The following is a 20,505-nucleotide window of genomic DNA, read 5'->3' as shown; positions in this document are numbered from 1 at the left end:
CATCCCTATAGCAACTACACACACACACAATCTCTATCTCTTTCAAAGTTGGAGCACAAGAATTTCACTGCTTGCAACGTTTCTACCAGCTGTATTGTATATTTATGTGACAGTTAATCACCTTGAATCTAGCAGCACATACAGATGAGATCACTCAAACAGATAAGGGTAGTCTTTCTCTCTGTTGCATTTGTATCTGGCTTTTTTTTTTATTGTTTCTCAATAGCTGGCAGAACTAGGGGTGCTAGAGGGCAGATACACCTTAACTCAGTAAAGCAGGCAGTTTACCCAAGATGATAAAACATAATTTGACTTGATAAATTGGCATTGAGGCTTTCCATTGAGAAACAGTGGCTGTAATGTGCAGTAATTCCAAAAGGGGTCGCTAGTGGTTCAACTAGTGCATTCATGCTCTTATTCAGGGTTAGCTCATTTTACACCATGGCATGACCAATTGCTATAATAATAATAATACGGTAATACATTTCATTTATAGTGCACTTTATATTTGAAGCAAATCTCAAAGTGCTACAGTACAGTAAAACATTTACATAAAAACAAAAACCTGGAATCCAGACAAGTCCGCTGAATGGAGTGAATCAGTCTGGATTCCAGGCTATAAAAACGACACATCTAAAAAAGAAATGCCCGGAAACCAAAGTAGGCTCTGGCTGGTGAGGATATGGAAGAAATTATGCCAATCCCATTGTTGGCAAAACCTTCATAGACATCTTGAGATTTTATTAGTTGCATAGACAGTAAGACTATACAGTAGAATAGAAAGATAATGGCATGTTATCTTGTTTTGATAAATGCTGGATGCGACTGTTTTTAATATGCTGTTCAGTTTTAATACACTGCACTTAAGGAGTTTTATTTATTGATAGTTATTTCATTGTACACTGCTGGTCCTGAGTACGATTTTTGTTTCAAGTGCAAGCATGTAAATGACAAATAAATGAACCCTATACTGCCACACATACTGTAGGTGAAATAGCAGATCTATGAGTTCACAATGCGTCGTGATTAGACACATTGTGAACTTGTAGATTGCCAAGTTTCACTCCTTTCATGTGACTTTGTCTTGTATGACAAAGTAGGGCATTAATGTGTGGAGAAAAAAAGAAAAAGTTGATCAAACTTATGTTATCTTGCGTCTCTCTGTCTCTCTCTGCTCTGTCTCCCTCTCTCTCTGTCTCTCAGAGGTGATCATTGGTCTAGCGGTGTCGGGCTGCATCCTCTTCCTCCTCGTCGTCCTCCTCTTCATCCTACTCCACCGGCAGGTGGAGCCCCTTGGCAGCCGTGGTTACCATCACGTCGACAACCAGGAAGCGGGGGAGGAGTTTAACTCCTGACAGACATGCAAGCTCCTCCCACATCGAGGTTTATGCCACGCCTCCGGGGACAGCAGCAGCAGCAGCGAAGAGGCCTTGAACTTTAGAAACTCTGATCTTTAGAAACTCTGAAACTCTGAGTGTGACCCCCCCCCCTCGCTCCTTTCTTGTGCTGATTTCCCCAAATTGTGGGTTGGGACCCAAGAAGAGTCGTTCACCACCAGCAGTCGGGTCTCCCAGCATTGATCTGAAAAGCTTCTGCATCGGTCGCGTCTGGGAGAAAAAAAAGAAAAAAAAAGATTGAAGGAAAAAAATGCAAGTAAGGATTTCAGTAATATGCGCCTTTTTTAAAACATAAAATAAAAAACGTTGAAAATTGAATCAATTCTTTAGATATTGATGTCATCACAGCAGAGGGATGCCATGGGTGGGACCAGCGCTTGGACCAGAACTCGGATGGGCAACACACAGCGCCATATATTTCATACAAACAAATTCAGTTCGAAATTGTCTGAATATTTTCTTCATCTATTCACTTTAATGTCGAGCTTGGCCGCTGGTACTCAGCCAGATGATCACAGATCTCTCTCCGATACATCTGACATCTAAATGAATGAATGTCCTAAATCTGGATGGAAACAATTTGGAAATGTAACATGAAAAATACTACTCAAAGAAAAGGGGACTGGTTGTCTAAGACCAGGACCAGACTTAAACCGAGATATCTAACCCGTGTTGTTTGAAGGTTGGTTCAAGGTAACTGGTAGCAGAAGCCAAAGAAAGATGTGCCTAGATCCTGGGTAGTGTTGAGAAAGTGCTGTTGGAATCCTGACGATAAAGAGTCGGGATTAATGGAGGTCGAGGGTCATGAAGGTAGAGCATTGCAGCATTGCAGTACCAATGCAAAGACTTAAGGCCGGTCCTTCATATTGGGAGGGTATCAGGGTTGGTTTTCAAAGCAGTGGCCGTAGATTTGTTGGTTTTCCTCACAGTTCTCCACAAGTCCTTACATTAAAACATTTTCTGATCGTCTGGCTACGTGAGACTAGACTGCTTGTAAATTCAACCTTCTCGGAAGCGAGAGCAATTCAAGAAACAATTTCTACTCTCAGGTGTGATGTTGCCAAAACCAGACACATGATTCTCAAATCAGTGCCTACTAAATATGATAGTTGAACAGATGATGACCACTTTGTGACCAAGTATTACTTTGATTCAGACAAGAGTTACATTATTTGATAGAACGAAAATATCAAAATCCGACCATAGTTTTTCGGTCTTACTGTAGACTGGGTGGGTCCAAATAGTTCTCTTTCGCTCGCTGAAAAAATAACATTAATTCTAGAAAGGTGATGCACCCTTCCTCCCTCCATCATTATATCTGTGTGTGGTGCATGTGATGACATCGTTTTGAGGTTGAGTGCGTGTATGAAACGGCACTTGGCAACGTGGGGACGGAGTATGATAAACGAGGCCTTTTGTCAATTATGTTTGTACAGAGCAAGGTTATTATTTTTACATTTGAACAAAATCACGTTTTTGAGTCTATGATCTACGATTCAAGACTTATAGCGCCACCATGATTTAGTTCCTTGGCCTACTGGCAGCATGTACAAAAAATCCGATGCTGATCGGTGGTGTTGTTCGCGAGATTAGCCACCGAGACACACACACACACACACACACACATATACACTGGGGCAAAAACATAATCTCTGGCCCTGCCTTTGGCCTGGTGGAGATAATGATAACATGACACCGCATGTCATGTTTTACAGTTGTAAATCGGTTTGGAGAGTAGATACTTACATCGTCTAAAGGTGATGTATAAGTCATATTTATTTTTGTTAAAATAAGTGTTAAATAGCTCTATAGTCTTGTAGTTCAGAAACGGCTCTCCAGCTCTTTAATAAACAACAAATACCAATGTTATCCAATCAGGAGAGAGAACTCATACAGGATACATGATAAACAAAGAGCAGACAAAATTGGAACAGTAAAATTATAAAATTGAAGCTGACAAATTGGCTTTGTGAGGTTCTCTCTTCTGATTGGATAAAATTGCTATCCCAACCTGAAATGTTATATTTAGTTTACTAAAGAGCTGGAGAGATGCAGAGGCCCCTGTTACTGAACAAACACTGTAGCAATAGTAACTGTCAGAATATAGAGCTTTAACTTTTTAACAAAACAAAAACAAATGTTTTGTTTTTTATCACAAAATATCACTTTCAGCAACATTAATGAGGCCGGTGTGGGTCTCCAAGGAATTGTGGATCTATACGTAGATGTGTGCTGGTGAGTTTGTGTACATATATGTGGATTTATGTCCAGTTGTTACTGACGCAGACGCACGTTTGTGTATCGGGCGTGTTATTACTTGAATGACCACAAGTGCCTTAAACCAGTGGTTCTCAACCTGTGGGTCGGGACCCCCAGGGGGGTCCCCTCATGATTTTGGGGGGATCCCCAGATGACGGTGAAGTGACAATTTACGGACTTTTAATACCTTTTTAAATACCTAAAAAAAAGACCATTAGTGCATCAAAGGTAACAACAAACTATTCTAAAACTGGTAAAAAATAATTCAGATAATAAAAGAGGCAAAAAAAAAATATATATAGCAGATCTACAAGCTTTACAACGTCTCGCAACGCGAGGCGTTGTGAGCTTGTAGATCGGCTCTTTTCACAATTTTACAATATTATTAATTAATTAATTAATATTATTAATTAATTAATATCCTTGGAACAGAGTCAAACTTAATGCAATCTGGGAACCCATCGCCAACTGAAAATGAAAAACAGCGCCCTCTGCTGTTTGTTCTATGTCTGTTCTCACGCAGTGCAGAATCTGTTCTTGAGAGATTAAACTTAATGTAATGCTGCAACTCCTACATTCCAAGTGCTCATCAGGGTGGGAGGTCCCAGCTCAAATATGATTATTTTGGGGGGTCGCGGCCTGAAAAGGTTGAGAACCACTGCCTTAAACAGACATTAATCGTGTGGTTGAAACAAAATGTTTTTGTTTTTGAATATTTCGTGTCTGTGTAGATGTGCCAGGAGGTTGGGTGTGGAAAGAAAACGGTAATCTGGTAGTATGACGCTGTACACAGAAATCATGCCATGTACTGTATGTTGTGGATACAGTATAATGGGTGATTTAGAGCAGTGGTTCTCAACCGGCCGGGGCCCACAGGTGGGGTGAGGATGGAAATTGGCAAAGCACTAAGATTTTTAAGATAATATAACATTGATTGAAAATGTATATATAAATATAAAGAAGTCATGGTATTTTTCTTTAAAACCTTGAAAAAATAGTTTTCTTTGTTATACCAATAAATATGAACTTAAAAGTATACTATGTTAGTTCCATTGATCCAAGCCGAAACAAAATAGATTGGTTGATCATTAAAATAAACATGCTTTGAAAATGCATGCAGACCCACCTGTCCACGCCGCGAAACACTTCAGATGGGATCAAGTGGGCCCTGAGTCCGAAAAGGTTGAGAACCACTGATTTAGAGGAAAGAAAATCTCTTCTGATTTTTCTAGCAATACTTTTATTGTATTTAAAATAAATCCAGCATTCTTAATATTTTCTTTTCAATCTTTTAAACTGCTTTTAAAATGCTATTTTGTATAGGTTCCTTTCAGTCCTTTGATATATCAAACCTGTTTGTTGCCATTTGGAAAGCTGACAACTTAAAACATTGCACAACCTTTTAACGAGACCCTTTAATTAATACATATAATGTAACTAAGAATAACTAAGTATTGATCTCGCATTGATATCTCTGCTGTCATATGAAAACCTTGGATCTCCAGAGCAGTGTTAATTTTGTTGACTAAGACTAAAAGACTTAAAGGGCCTACACCATGAATTTTAACTTTTTCTTCTTTTTTGTGTGTTTTTGGTCTCCCCTACCTGTCTTCTATCCCCAAAAATACCCCAGTTTGAACACTCAGGCTTTCACAGCAAATCTGGGGTTTTCTGTAAATTGGTCTCAAAACAGGCCAAACTGATTTGGTCCCTGACGTCACGTCAAGGTACAATCCCTCACGTTTTTCAGTTCCAACCAAAAAAAATAATATATATATATATATTTTTTTACACTTTCCACACAGAACCAGGAGATAACATGCATACAAACTGTCTCAATAGCGCCCCGTGCCAAACAGGACAATGTGGTATTGCAGGTGAAAGTGCTTTATAAGCCAGAGAGAAGTTTGTTGGAATGAGTATATCTGAGGCTTGATTTAGGCTCAAACCTTTTGAAAAACGTTTGAGGGACATAAACAATATGAAATTATTATTATTATTATTATTTTTATTCATGGTGTAGTACCTTTAAGATTTTGATATTTAATCTTAAAACTAGACTAAGACTAAGACTAAATAATTTCAGATGACTAAAATAGGACTAAAACTAAATGGTGTGTTATTCAAAAGACTAAGACTAAATCAGAATTTGCTGTCAAAATTAACACTGGCAGTGTTATTTTAATTTTGTTGACTAAGACTAAAAGACTAAGATTTTGATATTTAGTCGACTAAGACTAAACTATCACACTGTCAAAATGAACACTGCACCACAGTGAAGAGCAAACATTTTTGGCTAGATCTCTGACACTGACTGAGTCACTGAATGATGATTGGTCAGCTGTGTGTTGGAGTTTCCCTATTGGTCGTTGCTCTATCAACATGATTCTGCACCAACAGTTATCTATTACATCATATGGGTTTGTTTACAGCGGCTCCAGTCTTCAATTATACTTGCATCGTCTTCAATTAGTTGTAGATTGGCTATTTTTGCAATTAAAATGTATTTTTTGACATGCCCAAAATATGGACACCAGGGTTCATATGGTTAATTGAAATATTCTTATTTTCACTGAAAGGTTTGTAAGTTGTTCCATATAGTCTAGTGGAGACAAATTTAATACCATGCATGTAAAAACAGTTATTGTCAATAATTGACAACTAGAAACTTTTGAACTTATGTCAAGTTGCATTTGAACTCTGATCATGTCAAGTTTGATCAGCTCTGATGTTACACTGTCAAAGTTGGAAACAAACAAAGATTTCTGTCACATTTTAGTTGTGTGTCTGAGTGCACGCACACACATCCGTTCTCTGGAACTAAATAAAGGCTGAATGAATGCAAAATTTGTCTCTGATTACCGCAAATGGTAAAACGGCTTCTCTGTAATGGTTGCATGGCATTGAAGGTGGAGGATTTGAATCATTGACTAGTTTGAATCCAGAGGTGAACAGAACTATAGTTCTCTAGTAGTCATATTCTGTAGTAATAGTATTCTGCTTCTGTCCACCATCTGGCAATTTATATTGTGTATGTGTGTGCTTTTTTTTTTTTTCTTTTGCCGGTTTAAATCCAGGTCATGATGATTGATCAGTTCTCTTTCTCACCATATTTTACCTTACTATCTTATCTTATTTTACCGTTATCCACACTGCTGTGGAAGCTAGCAGTACAATACTCTCCTCTCACTGCCTACAGCAGTGTTTCTCAACAGGAACTCATAAAGGATACATGATAAACAAGTTAAATTAAAAGTGAAAAAAAGAGCAGAGAAAATTGGAACAGGAAAATTATCAAATTAAAGCTGACAAATGAGCTTTGTGGGGTTATTTTACCGTTATCCACACTGCTGTGGAAGCTAGCAGTACCATACTCTCACTGCCTACAGCAGTGTTTCTCACACTATTTCCAGAGGTTGAGATGTTTTGATGAAGTTTGCACTGGCTCTAATCTTTCACTGAAGAGCATGCCAGAATGAGGATATGGACATAACACGTTCAATTACAGTATGGTTGATTTTTGATTGAAACTGAAAGCTTTTAGATGTATTTTTCTCTTGTCCAGGCGACGTTGTGGATACGATGAAACGGTCAGTTCAAAGACTGCATCGCAATTCATTTCAGACCTCTGCATGCTACAACTGCAGACTAACTTATCACCATAAAAATTGTCTTAACTAAGTAGATTGTGGATCAAACCACTGTTGGGAACATTTACACTATCTAAATTCTAAAAGGTTAAGTATTTCCTTCTGACTCACATCTTCTATGCCAGCGTGGCATAAACAAAAAGTCAGGAGTTCATAAACAAAAGGTTCTAAGTTCAAAACTCAAGTGACTAAAAAAAAACAAAGAAAAGGTTAAATGCCTCAATATAAAACTAAAACAGTCATGAAACTAATGAAATGAATCAAAATCAAATGTGTCACCAATCATTTGATTCCCAAAATAAGACAGCTGTCATCATTAAACTTACTGATGTAAAATACTCATTACTACTAACTGATGTAAAATACTCATTGCGTAATAAAAAAAAATGGAATCACTTTGTGTAATATGTAAATGTATTAGGCTCCTCGCCTTACAAAGAACAAAACTAAAGATTCAACATGCAGGACATTTGAGGTTGAAGGAAGAGCCTGGCAGGTGAAAAGATGAAAATCCTCTCCTGCCATTCCTTTCACTGTCAAATAAAGCAGAAAAATAAAATGTTCGGACGTTGACTCTAATCCTTCAAGCTCAAAACACGGTGCGAAGCGACGCGTTTTGAGCTTGTAGATCTGCTACTTTTGATGTTTTTGAATTTGAATCCTGAAAAGCAATAGTTTTGAACATATGAGCTTTCCACCCCGACAGAGACGATATAGTGCAGGTGTTGCAGTGTTTTGACTTTGCTGTGCGGTCAGCCCAAGTTCAAGGTCACTGGGGTCACGCACATCATGTGGACGTGAGGAAATGAGGATTAAAATATGACCCACCGTCTGAGGAAGTATATAGGGCAGTGGTTCTCATACTGTTTAATGTCAAGGACCCCCAAATTAATATGTATTTGACCCAGTGTTCATTTTGTTGATAGTTAGGAACCAAATGGACCCTTATGGGTCCATTTGGTTCTATTTGTACACTCTCAGAGTTAAATTAACATTGATTTTACAATATAAATTGGGGTCCCAGAGATAGAAATCCCATTAAATGGGGGTCCATAGCCTAATGTATGTCAAACTGGGGGTCCTTGAAATTAAAATGGTTGAGAATCGCTGCTAGAGCCGTAAAAATCTTCTCTTATGGGGGTCCCTGGCATATCTTTTCAAATGGGGGTTCGCGGGCTAATAAGAATCAATTTGGGATGACTTGACATGAAAAAGTTTGAGAACCACTAGGGAGCAGACATGCAGCTACTTGGTCAGATATATGTTACATTTATACCAAGCTCAAGGAAGTGATGTCATTGGACAGCCAGGTGTCAATCAACTCTAGTCAACCTAGCAGGTTTTGAGAGGAGGTGGGACATCAACAAAAAAATCAGGAAGGAGAACAGGTGAAAACAAAGATGTTTATAAATTCAATAATCTGGTAAACGTTGTCAGCAAATTAAGAGCCAGGGGAAAATATCAGTGTGGATATATCAGCATGTATGTGTGTTTGGAGTATTTCTACCATAGCCAGCTGACATTAATAACAATACAACAATACAAGATGGGCTGTGGCTGGTCAACTAACACACTAGCCCGGAGGAGAAGAGAGTGTGTGAGACATTTCAACACGTTTCTGAGTGAGTATGGACGCTTTCTGAGAACTGTAATGACATGGACATTTAGTTAAAGGATTGGACCTTTATAGCCCTAGAAGGCTGTGATACATTTCACTGACACAGGAGGGCTTAATATGGAATACATGGAATGTATGTAATATCACAGCCATTCTATGGCTAGGACCGTTTAATAGTGTTGTGGTGTTTTGGATAGTGTGCTTCAGGACCTGCTACCAAAGCTGTTGCAGTAGAGGTGATCAGGACTTGTCACTGCTTACCAGAGGATCCAGGTGCACACAGACAGACAGGTGGGGTATTGGGTTCTTCAGCACACAGACAAGTGGGGTAGTAGTGGGTTCTCCAGTTCATCTTTTTTGGGAAACTGTTTGCAGCAGTTCAAAGGGACTGAGAGACAATACTTTCATTGAGGATTTCAAATCACTCCAACAAGCCTTCAGGACAAAAATAAATGTGGTTTGTGAAGTTAACTGTTTAAAGTGTTCCTTCGAACTGGATGGGTCCTTCATGTTTAAATCATTTAGAAATGAAAGCAGAGTGATCCACTGCTACTTTCTCTTTTTCATCTGTGATTGAAATGTCACTGATATGCCTGTCACAATTATGATATAATCGGCGTCATAATCGAAATGTTCATATGTTTTCAAACGTTTTCCAAAGTAGTGGAAATATTGCAATGCGACACGTTGTGAGCTTGTAGATCGGCTATTTCCACTGCTTTTTAAAAAACAAAATAATTGTAAAGATTATTATTTTGGCCATAGTATATTATTTATTTTAATTATTGGTATCATTCATTTATTCGTATATTTAAGTTATTTGCCATATGCATTTTTTGTGTGCAAAGCATAAAAGCTAAGCATAAATGTAATTTATATATTCCAATGTTCACAGAAAAAAGACAATTAAATTGTTCATCTCAATTATTTGTATAACAATTAATCGTCAAGTGGAATTTCATGATCTTGACAGCCCTAGTCACTGATCTAGGATCTGATCCTTATACTCCTTACGGTTGATTGTAACCATTGTAAACACTGAACTGTTTTTCTTTCTCCACCCCCGTCACTCACAGTGGATGTCATGTCTTCTCACCACCTCAAGCTGAATCCAGACAAGACGAGCTTCTCTTCTTCCCAGGTAAGTCCTGCCCCACGCAGGATCTCACTGTTTCCGTAGACAACTCCCTGGTGGCTTCTTTTCAAATGGCCAAGAACCTTTGGTGTTGTCCTGGACAGTCAGCTCTCATTCTAGGCACACATTGCAGCGGTCACTCGATCCTGTAGGTTTACACTCTACAACATTCGATATGATATGACTGACTGACTGACTAACAGTCAGTCAGTCATATCAAAACTTGGCTACTGTAACTCGCTCCTTACTGGCCTCCCGGCATGTGCACTTACAGTAAGCCCCAGCAAATAAGGCATGTATGCCTGGTTTTGTTGAACCAGCAAAAGTTTCCCCCCCTTCTCCACTCCCTCCAATGGCTCCCAGTCACTGCCCGCACAGAGTACAAAACACTGATGCTGGCCTACAAAGCAACCAAAGTCATAGCCCCGACCCCCATACCTTCAAGCCTGATTCAACCCTATAACCCCTCCCGCTCACTCAGATCAGCTAACACAGGGAAGCTGTCAGAACCTTCGCTAAAACATCCGGGACAACGCTCCTCATGTCCCAGACTCTTCTCCCTTCTGGCTCCCAAACGGTGGAACGAACTCCCCATTGCAGTTAGAACTGCCAACTGTCAACCTGTGGGTCGGGACCGACATGATGTTTGGGGGGTCCTCAGATGACAGTGCAGTGTCAATTTAAGGACTTTTAAGACCTTTTTAATACCTAAACAAAAAAGAAAGAAAGAAAAGAAAAAGACCATTACTCCATCAAAAGTAATCAACAAACTATACAATCAAAACTGGTCAAACATTGGCCAAATTGTCAAATAATAAAAGAAAGAAGCAAAAATGTTGAAAATAGCCGATCTACAAGCTCACAACGTCTCTCATTGTGAGCTTGTAGATCTGCTATTTTCCCAATATTTATCTGTGGAACCGTGTCAAACTCGTGTTGCGTTGCGAGGCGTTGTGAGCTTGTAGATCTACTATTTTCACAATATTTATCAGTGGAACCGAGTCAAACTAAATGTAATGCCTCAACTCCTACAATTCCAAATGCTTGTCAGGGTGGGGGTCCCCTGTTCAAATATGATTTATTTTGGGCGGTCCCCAGTTAAAATATGATTATTTTGGGTAGGCAGTAGGCCTGAAAAGGTTGAGAACCACTGGACTAACACACTAGCCTGGAGGTGAAGAGAGTGTGTGAGACCCTTCACATTCTGCTCCATTGATGCTAGCGACTGACCTAGATATGACGACCATGCAGACATACCCTGGTCATTAGTTCTCATGTGTTTGTTACTTAAGCTTGTTTTTCTTGACCACAATGTTAACATTTTGATTTAGATGGCATGTTATTTAGACAGATGCTACTGTAGGTTCAGTGTTTACCTGGTATAGTTTCAAATGTACAGTTAAAATTGTGTCGCAGATCAAACCTTCTCATAGATTTCATAGATAGCTTCATAGACTTGTTTGACAGCACTGTCATCAGTGTTGTGTTGGACTCATGTTAACGTGTATTTTCAGACATTTAACCACTTAAACCCTCAATACTCAGAAAACTTGTTTTCAGAACAGTTCTGTTCGTTTTTCCCTCTACACCAAATCTCTGCGATGCGTTGTGAGTATGTAGAGCAGCTATTTTACGGCGAATGTTTCACCAGAATAGGGATGCTATGTAGCAACAGGATGTTTTTTTTATTTTTGGAAAAAATAAATAGATTTTCTGAAAACGTAGGTTAGGATTTAGAGGCCGTTTTAAAAATCGTCCTCGGGTCTAAAAGTGTTATTGTAAAAAAAGAAGTTCCTATCACACAAAGATTTGGTTTAGACTGATGCTAGGTTCTTGGTTTACCTCATAGTTTACTGAGGCACAACACCGTCTCTCTGCATTCTATGTACTGTATGTTGTTTACCTTGCTTAATGTAAGTCGCTCTGGATAAGAGTCTGCTAAAAGCCTACATTTTAATGTCACTTATCTAAGATTTTATCCTTACTCCTTACTATTGGTTGATTGTGATGATATTTATCCGTGGTATAGCGTTCCGGCCACAGTGCAGGCTGTTTAGGACATATGTAGTTTTTTATAGCTTATGAAGGCTAATAAAACGTGTGTGTGTGTGTGTGTGTGTGTGTGTGTGTGTGTGTGTGTGTGTGTGTGTGTGTGTGTGTGTGTGTGTGTGTGTGTGTGTGTGTGTGTGTGTGTGTGTGTGTGTGTGTGTGTGTGTGTGTGTGTGTGTGTGTGTGTGTGTGTGTGTGTGTGTGTGTGTGTGTGTGTGTGTGTGTGTGTGTGGGGTTAACTTCTTTGAACACAGTTGTACATTAGAGGTGCAATCTGAATCACTCACAAAGGGCCGTAGTGACCCAACATACCACAGGTGGCCACTAAAAAATAATAATCTAACCCACGGGCCCCAGTGTGACCACTACTGCTCTGTCTATGGCTGTAGGATCTGATCATTATTCTACTGATTTTAAAAGAGCCTCAGTGAAATGAATGGATTATAAATATCACTGTGTGCATCGGTTTGTGACCTATGACCTTTGTGTTTGACCTCAGTGTGGATCCATTGTTGAGGGAGTCGATCAGGATCCTGATGCAGAGAACTCCACCTTCTATAGACCTTGCACACCCTTGTTGAATGTTACCAGAGGGTAAGAATTTAACCATAGCACCACAACAATGAACCCTTACACCACACTAACACCACACCCTACCAGAATGTTACCAGAGGGTAAGAATTTAACCCTAACACCACACCCTGCCTGAGTGTTATCAAAGGACAAGATCCCACAAAATGACACTATAAACCTAAAAGCACCTAAAACCTAAAAGACATCCACTGTGAGTGACTAAAAGCAGGTTCTATACACCCATATTGTTAATGCTATTTTAGTTGTATGGTTAATTGGACATTTTAATGAACCTTATTATTGGTTTTGTTTTTCTGTCTTAATCATATCTACTCTCCTCCCAACACACACACACACACACACACACACACACACACACACACACACACACACACACACACACACACACACACACACACACACACACACACACACACACACATATTTGATTCAGTATGCATTTGTGTCAATAAAGATGTCTTGAAATCAAAACCCATCTTTTCATGTTTTTTGACGACATGGGGTTAGTTAGGTTCATGTTCGTGTTTTTTGACAGTATTATATTACAGTATGTTGTCATGGGATACTATGTAGTGTCCTATGGCATGAGTTTTTTACTATATTGATGGTTATATTGAACATAGCATATGACATAAGGTTTTTATGTTGTAACAAAGACATCAAATGGAAGTGGTTGGCATCAATTAAATGTAAATTTCAAGCCAAACAGGCAGAATGCTGTCTAAACAGTTAAAAAACAGAATGTAGTTGATAACTATTTGGCTCAGCATATAATTGTTCATGAATGTGATATGCTGCGTGCCATGAGTGATATATATAATGAGTTAAACTCATTTCAGATACTCAGAGAGAAGTTTAAGTATGGGTGTAATGCCACTCTGTCTGACAACCTTGTTAAGACCTAAATTAATGTAAAAACCCAACAGCTAATGTGTTTGATTAGGAAATAACGTCAATAATTTTGGTCATTTAAAACTAATGATCAAATTACTTAAATATGATGAAAAAAAGAAACACCAAATTAATAAATCTAATATGCAAATATTTAAACATTTGAATATTTGTATCTCTTGACCTGCTAGCTCTTCCTTTAACCTCAAATATGACCTAAAATATAATGTTTATATGTAAGGCCTGGTGGCTTGGAGGTAAAGCATAGGATTCATATGCAGAAGGTTGGGGGTTTGAATCCTGGCTATAGTTATTTTAGTTTTTTTGAGGATGGATTTAGCCCGCCTTCCTCAGGTTGGAGAGGGAGGGGCTTAAAATTGAATAATAAAAAAAAATGTTTTATTTATAAATGCTTTTTCCCGTTTTCTTTACTCATCTCTCTCTGCCTCCTTTCATCTCCACCACCTTGAGCCGTTGCTTTGGGAATCTCGTTTGTCTTGAGCCGTTGCTTTGGGAATTTCGTACACTTGAGCTGTTGCTTTGGGAATCTCGTTCGTATTGAGCTGTTGCATTTCACGGCCTGTTCTGTCATTTGTCTCACTGATTGTCACCATGTTCTGAACTGTCTTTTACCATCTTTCGGGATATTTCCTTTTACCATCTTTCGGGGTTTCTCTTTTACCATCTTTTGGGATTTCTCTTTTACCATCTTTCGGGGTTTTTCTTTTACCATCTTTCGGGGTTTTTCTTTTACCATCTTTCGGGGTTACTCTTTCGCCATCTGTGAGGTTTGAACTCACAGTCTTTGCACTCTGAGGCGTTTATCTTAACCACTGTACCACAGTGGTTCATATTTAGTCTGTTCTCTTGCATGCTGTTAAGTGAAAGCTCTTGTACAGGTACAAGAGCCAGGGACAAACTTGGAAAAATGTCATTGCTGGATTTGAACCGAGAACCTTTGGTTTGTTAGTCCTGTATCTTCACCACTGCGACACCATGGATCATACTTGAACTGTTCTCTTGTGCACTCTTCAGTGAAAGATTAGATAAAGGTGCAAGAGTCAGGTAAAAGTTAGTTAATGCCCTTGTTGGACTCAAACTAGGAATCTTCTGGTTTCAAGCCCTGTATCTCAACCACTGTACCACTGTGGTTTATACTTGTTGTGTTCAATTGCGTGCTCTTCACTGAAAGTCAAGATAAAGGTAAAAGAGTCAGGTAAAAATTGGTTAATGCCCTTCCTGGATTCGAACTAGGAATCTTCTGGTTGCAAGCCCTGTATCTTGACCACTGCACCACTGTGATTTATACTTGTTGTGTTCAATTGTGTGCAATTCATTGAAAGACAGGATAAAGGTAAAAGAGCCAGGTAAAAGTTGGAAAATGTCCATGCTGGATTTGAACTTGGAATCTTCTGGTTGCAAGCCCTGTATCTTAACCACTGTACCACTGTGATTTATACTTGTTCTGTTCAATTGTGTGCTCTTCATTGAATGACAAGATAAAGGTAAAAGAGTCAGGTAAAAGTTGGGGATGTTCATGTTGGATTTGAACTTTGAATCTTCTGGTTGCAAGACCTGTGCCATAACCACTGTACCACTGTGGTTTATACTTATTGTGTTTAATTGCGTTCTGTTCATTGAAAGACAAGATAAAGGTAAAAGAGCCAGGTAAAAGTTGGGAAAATGTTAGGTTGGATTTGAACTTGTAACCTATTGGTTGCAAGCCCTGTATCGTAACCATTGTGGTTTATACTTGTGATCAATTGCATGCTATTTATTGAATCACAAGATAAAGGTAAAAGACTCAGGTAAAAGTTAGTTAATGCCCTTGCTGGATTTGAACTAGGAATCTCCTGGTTGCAAGCCCTGTATCTTAACCATTGTACCACTATGGTTTATATTTATTGTGTTCAATTGCGTGGTTTTGATTGAAAGACAATTGATAAAGGGAAAGAGCCAGGTAAAAGTTTGGAAAATGTTCATGCTGGTTTTGAACCCAGAGACTTCTGTGTGCAAGGCCTGTATCTTAACCAATGCTCCACTGAGATCAGTACCACTTTTGTTCTATTATGCAGGTTTCATTGAAAGATTAGGTGACAAGAGCTAGGTAAAACGTGGAAAAGTGTAATTAAAAAAAAAAAAATAGGTTCTGCTTGTGGTAATGCAGGTACAAACTTTTGAAAAAAGCTGGTTTTGAACCAAGAACCTTATGTTTTTGAAGGCCCGTATCTTAAAGACTGCACCACCGTGGTTCATACTGAATTTATTCTCTTGCACGCTCTTCAGTGAAAGATTAGATACAGACCACAAGAGTCAGATAGAACTTGGAAAAATGTCCTTGTCAGTTTTGAACCAACAACCTTTCGGTTACAAGCCCTCTATCTTACCCACTGCTCTGCTTTGGTTAATACCTAACCTGTTCTCTTGTGCGATTTTGACTGAAAGATTAGAGAAGAGCTTAGGGACAAACTTGGAAAAATGTCATTGCTGGATTTGAAATAAGAACCTTTGGTTTATTAGTCCTGTAGCTTCACCACTGCAACACCATGGTTCATGCTTGAACTGTTCTCTTGCGTAGTCTTCAGTGAAAGATTAGATAAAGGTGCAAGAGTCAGGTAAAAGTTGGAAAGATGTCCTTGCTGGACTTGAACCAGGTGCCTTTGGATTCCAAGCCCTGTATTTTAACCACTGTTCCACTGTGATTAAAACCTACCCTATTACACGCATTCTAGTGAAAGATTAGGTTACAAGAGCCATGTACAGGTTAGATTAGGTTACAAAAGCAACAACAAAAGGTTCTAGTACGAACTTGGAAAATGTGCTTGTTGGTTTTGAACCAAGAAAATTCTGTGGAAGGTTTATATCTTAACCACGGCACCACCGTGGTTCATACTGAATTTATTCTCTTGCACGATCTTCAGTGAAAGATTAGATACAGACTATCAGATACAAGTTGGTAAAATGTCCTTATTGGCTTTGATCCAAGAACCTTTCGGTTGGAGGGCCTGTATCTTAACCACTTCTCCACCATGGTTCATACTTTCCCTGTTCTCTTGTACGTCCTTCACTGAAATATTAGATAAAGGTGCAAGAGTCAGGTAAAAGTTGGAAAGATTTCCTTGCTGGATTTGAACCAGGTAGCCTACCTTCTGACTGCAAGCCCTGCACTTTAACCACTACACCACTGTGGTTTATGCTTATCTTGTACAACTTTGTGAATATCATTGAAAGATAAGATAAAGGTGAAAGAGACAATTTTCCTGATTTGGGACTGACAAAGGTAAAAGGTCTTTATTTGTCTTTGTTTCTGTTAATTCATCTGGAATCTAAAAGCCTGACATGACAATATATTGCATTTTTGTTTCAGCTAGAAAAAGCCCAAATCAAAACAGCTCCTATTAATTATTGTTTGAAATGTCAGTCATCTTTTAATAACCCTTTTTAATCAAAACAAACAACTCACATGACCACATGTCAAATCACATGGTCTTTGTCCTTCAAAATAAAAGTCTAACATGCAAGCAATAGGATCACCAGACAGACAGACAGACAGACGGGTTGATGTATAGATGATAGATAATCAAGTGTCTTGCAGAAAAACATTGGGCCATACTGCACATGGGACTATCTATATCTTCTCATTGAGTGTTGAGGCCCTTGGCATATGCTACTGACCACAGTTCACCTTGAAGTCCTGCTCACTGCTGGACCTATGGAACAACAGGCTCACTGTTTAGTGCTAATACTAAGTCCTATAACTGCATCCCCCATGCCACCGTTGAACAAAGATTGTTAATATAGGGAGATACACGATCTCAATTGGAGCCACTAGAGGCGAAATAGTACACAAATCCTACAAATGGCCTCGTAAGTAGGCGTGGTTTGCTTCTGCCCCACCACCCTCCCCGACAACATCATGTGGATGTGTAATTGTGTGTTTTTTTCATTAAAGAAAATAAATGCTTTACATGTTTGAAAGTACACTGTTATTGGCAAAGATGTTTTTTAAGAAACCCATAAAATTCCCCCCACAAACACACACGGATTATTCAGTCTTATGCTAGATGTGTTCCTGTTTCTGCTCAACATTGTAACAGGGCCTTTTATTTATAAAGTACAGTACCACTATAGTGTGTTTAGCATGAATGTTTAGCAAAATGTTATGATTCCCAAATCATACTTATTGAGCATTGGAACACACATTTTATTTAATTTTGAATATGTCCATAATGATTTCACGTACTATATTCACATATATAATCTCAGTTTATCAGTTTTTAGAACATCTTATGGGGACAGAGCATACAGTTAAAATCTAATATAATAATAAAATATAATATAAGGGACAGACAGAGCCCTCTATGTCTCGTCCGTCAGACTGCAGATGGACTCTTCAGATATCTTTCCAAATCTCGCGAGAGTGTGTTGCTGATAGAGAAAGGTCGATAACAAAGTTGATTTTATCCTCATTTGTGTCTATAAAATAAGCCATTTTAGTGTGAAAATCTTGTACATATTGTGTGTGTTGTGACGATCGGGTCCAATATTTAGTTCAGTAACCATGGAGCTAAAGAATGGTTCAGAAGCTGTGTTCACGTTCACTCTCCCATTGGAATCAATAGACTCCAACCTGCTTCCTGTCTCCTAAAAAGGCATCCACCTACGTCACGCAGATACGGGAAGTAAACCGGAGATGGTGACTCTTGCTATTTCCCTCTCTTGGGGTTGAACCACCTGTCAGCCATCTGACGTCACAATTACTGCTTCAGCAGTGAGCTTACGTCATCGGCCCATAGTTTAAAAGGAGATCCCTTTAGCATTAATTTGAGTTCCAGCAGATGTTGATCAGAGTAGGATTAAAAATTATATAATAATAATTCTTATTCAGTTCGATTCCATCACTTGTAACTTTAAGACCAGACATTTTGCAGAAGTTTAGACTTCTCAGAATTTCAGATGAAAATGAATTCATTCAAGATGAGATGTTTGAAGGTGGTTCTGATAGTTTTGTGTCTACAGAAGATCGGATGTCAAGACAGAAGCGCTCAGGACCACAACATGATCCGTCACCATGAAGGCCTGTATGACAAAGCCCTGCAGAAGAGGGCCGCCTCTTTTGAAGACAACATTCTGAAGTTGAACTCCCAAGCTCATGGAAGGGACTTTAACTTGATGGAGGAGAGGGACTCCAAGCTGTTTTCTCCACATCCCATGGTTGAAGTGTCAGGAGGAGACAAGGCGCCCAATGCCTCTCACGTGGGAAGCTGTGCCCACGGCTCTGTGAATGATGGACGTTTTGAGCAACACAACACCTCGCAGAAGAATGGCTCCTTCAATGAAATGTACCATCAAACGAAATTGAATTTATTTCGAATGAATACGGCTCACCAAGCTGTCCAGGCCCGCTATGACACAATAGTGTCAACCTGTCCAGCTAATACCCACTGGGCAGGTCAGTGGTGGCGATGGGGCAAGTCGTGTATACTCGTAGATAATGATTACGTTAAAGCACGATATGATACCTGCCTTTGGTATTGTAAATGGACTAACGTGTTACCTACTGTTTTTAAACAAAGTCTGTTTGACTTACCAAAGGAGGAAAGAATGGCACTTGTGAAATTTCTCACATCATATTATCCAAAATCATTTGAGCACTATGGCCAGTGTTTAAATGCTGTCACCGGAGAGACATACCCTTGTATTTCTGGTTACTGGTGGATTGATAGTGATCATGTGGGGGAAGTCAGAAAAATATTGCATGTTTCTTGTCATGCATATGATAATTTTAATGCATCTTATTATACTGCGTCCATGGTGGAGAAGAATAAAACGTTTAAGGCTAGGTCAATCTGTCAGAGGGTTGAAATTGAAATGATGTGATGGGCCTATTTGCCATGGTTCACCCCTGAATAGCTTCGTTGGAACCTCTCCCTAGCGCTCAAGAAAATTTAACCGACGAGTTTAAACAAGCGTTTGCATGGCTTTTTAGTCAGCCTGTGGCCATGTTTTCCCAATGCAATCTTACGGGAGCAGTACTGCGCATGCGGACGGGGGTTGGCTGGCCACAGGCTGACTGAATAAGCGATTTAAACGCTTGTTTGAACCCGTCCCTTAGATTTTCTTGACCGCTAAAAGTTAAAATATCCGAGAGCAGGGAAGAATACTTTTACTTTTTGGATAAGATGTGCGGAAAAGGTTAAGAATCATGAGGTGGAAAAATATTCGCCGGTGTGTCCCCCCCGCCCCCCATGTGGATGTAACGGCGCTCACTGTGCTAGTAGAGAAACTGTTTGTGAAACGCAGATAATCTTCCAAAGATGCCGAAAAGAAAAACTTATTTTAGTGAGCAATGGAGCAAGGAACTGGAGTTCATTAAAAAAAAGTCGCATTGACAAATTCTCTCAGTGTGGAGACCCACACTGATTATATAAAGGACAATGAGCTTCCTTATCCTTTCTCTATAGCCACTGATGCTTCCAACTAAGACCACTACAAAGTGCTTTCCCATCATGCTGAGATATTTGCATTTTGAGAAAGGTGTGCAGAAGAATGCCCTTCTGAACTTCTATCGTGATAGTGATGAAACATCAGCAGCCATCACCGATCAGCTTTTAACCAAGTTAGAATAATCTTTTGCGGCATGTTGTGATTGTTGTCACCAGATGGTTATCACTTCTGCCAGCCATTGACCAAATTTATTTTATTGGTGAAACAGGTGGTACAGAGAAACGAAGGTTGGTTATCAATATTAACATATCACCATGATATATTTTTTTGACGAGACACAGACAAGACTGAAATTGACCAAGAACAACAAAAAACTAAAACCAAAAACAAACAACAAAACAGAATCGAAAACAGACAAAAAGAAAGTAGATTAGAAAATAACCAAGATACAATAGGGCGGAGTAT

The 20,505-nt window shown here is 39.1% G+C and overlaps 1 protein-coding gene across 2 annotated transcripts in view; it reads left to right on the top strand.

Moving 5' to 3' along the window:
* The window catches only part of acp2 (acid phosphatase 2, lysosomal), a 31,796-nt gene extending 25,293 nt beyond the window's left edge, over positions 1 to 6,503 (top strand). The window contains exons 13-14 of one of the 2 annotated variants that reach the window (XR_013932730.1): positions 1,204 to 4,089; positions 4,201 to 6,503. Coding sequence is in view for 1 of the 2 variants with exons in the window: in XM_080422683.1 (XP_080278809.1) it covers positions 1,204 to 1,355 (152 nt within the window). In the remaining variant the exon portion in view is untranslated. Of the gene's footprint in view, positions 1 to 1,203 lie in introns of both variants that reach the window. The other variant, XM_080422683.1, reaches the window with a different exon arrangement.
* Positions 6,504 to 20,505: the final 14,002 nt, after the last annotated feature.

Source organism: Gymnoscopelus braueri (genome assembly GCF_963280865.1).
Source record: "Gymnoscopelus braueri genome assembly, chromosome: 24".
NCBI classification, from domain to species: Eukaryota; Metazoa; Chordata; class Actinopteri; order Myctophiformes; family Myctophidae; genus Gymnoscopelus; species Gymnoscopelus braueri.
Note: the sequence above shows the minus strand (reverse complement) of the source record. Positions and strands in the feature narration are given on the sequence as shown.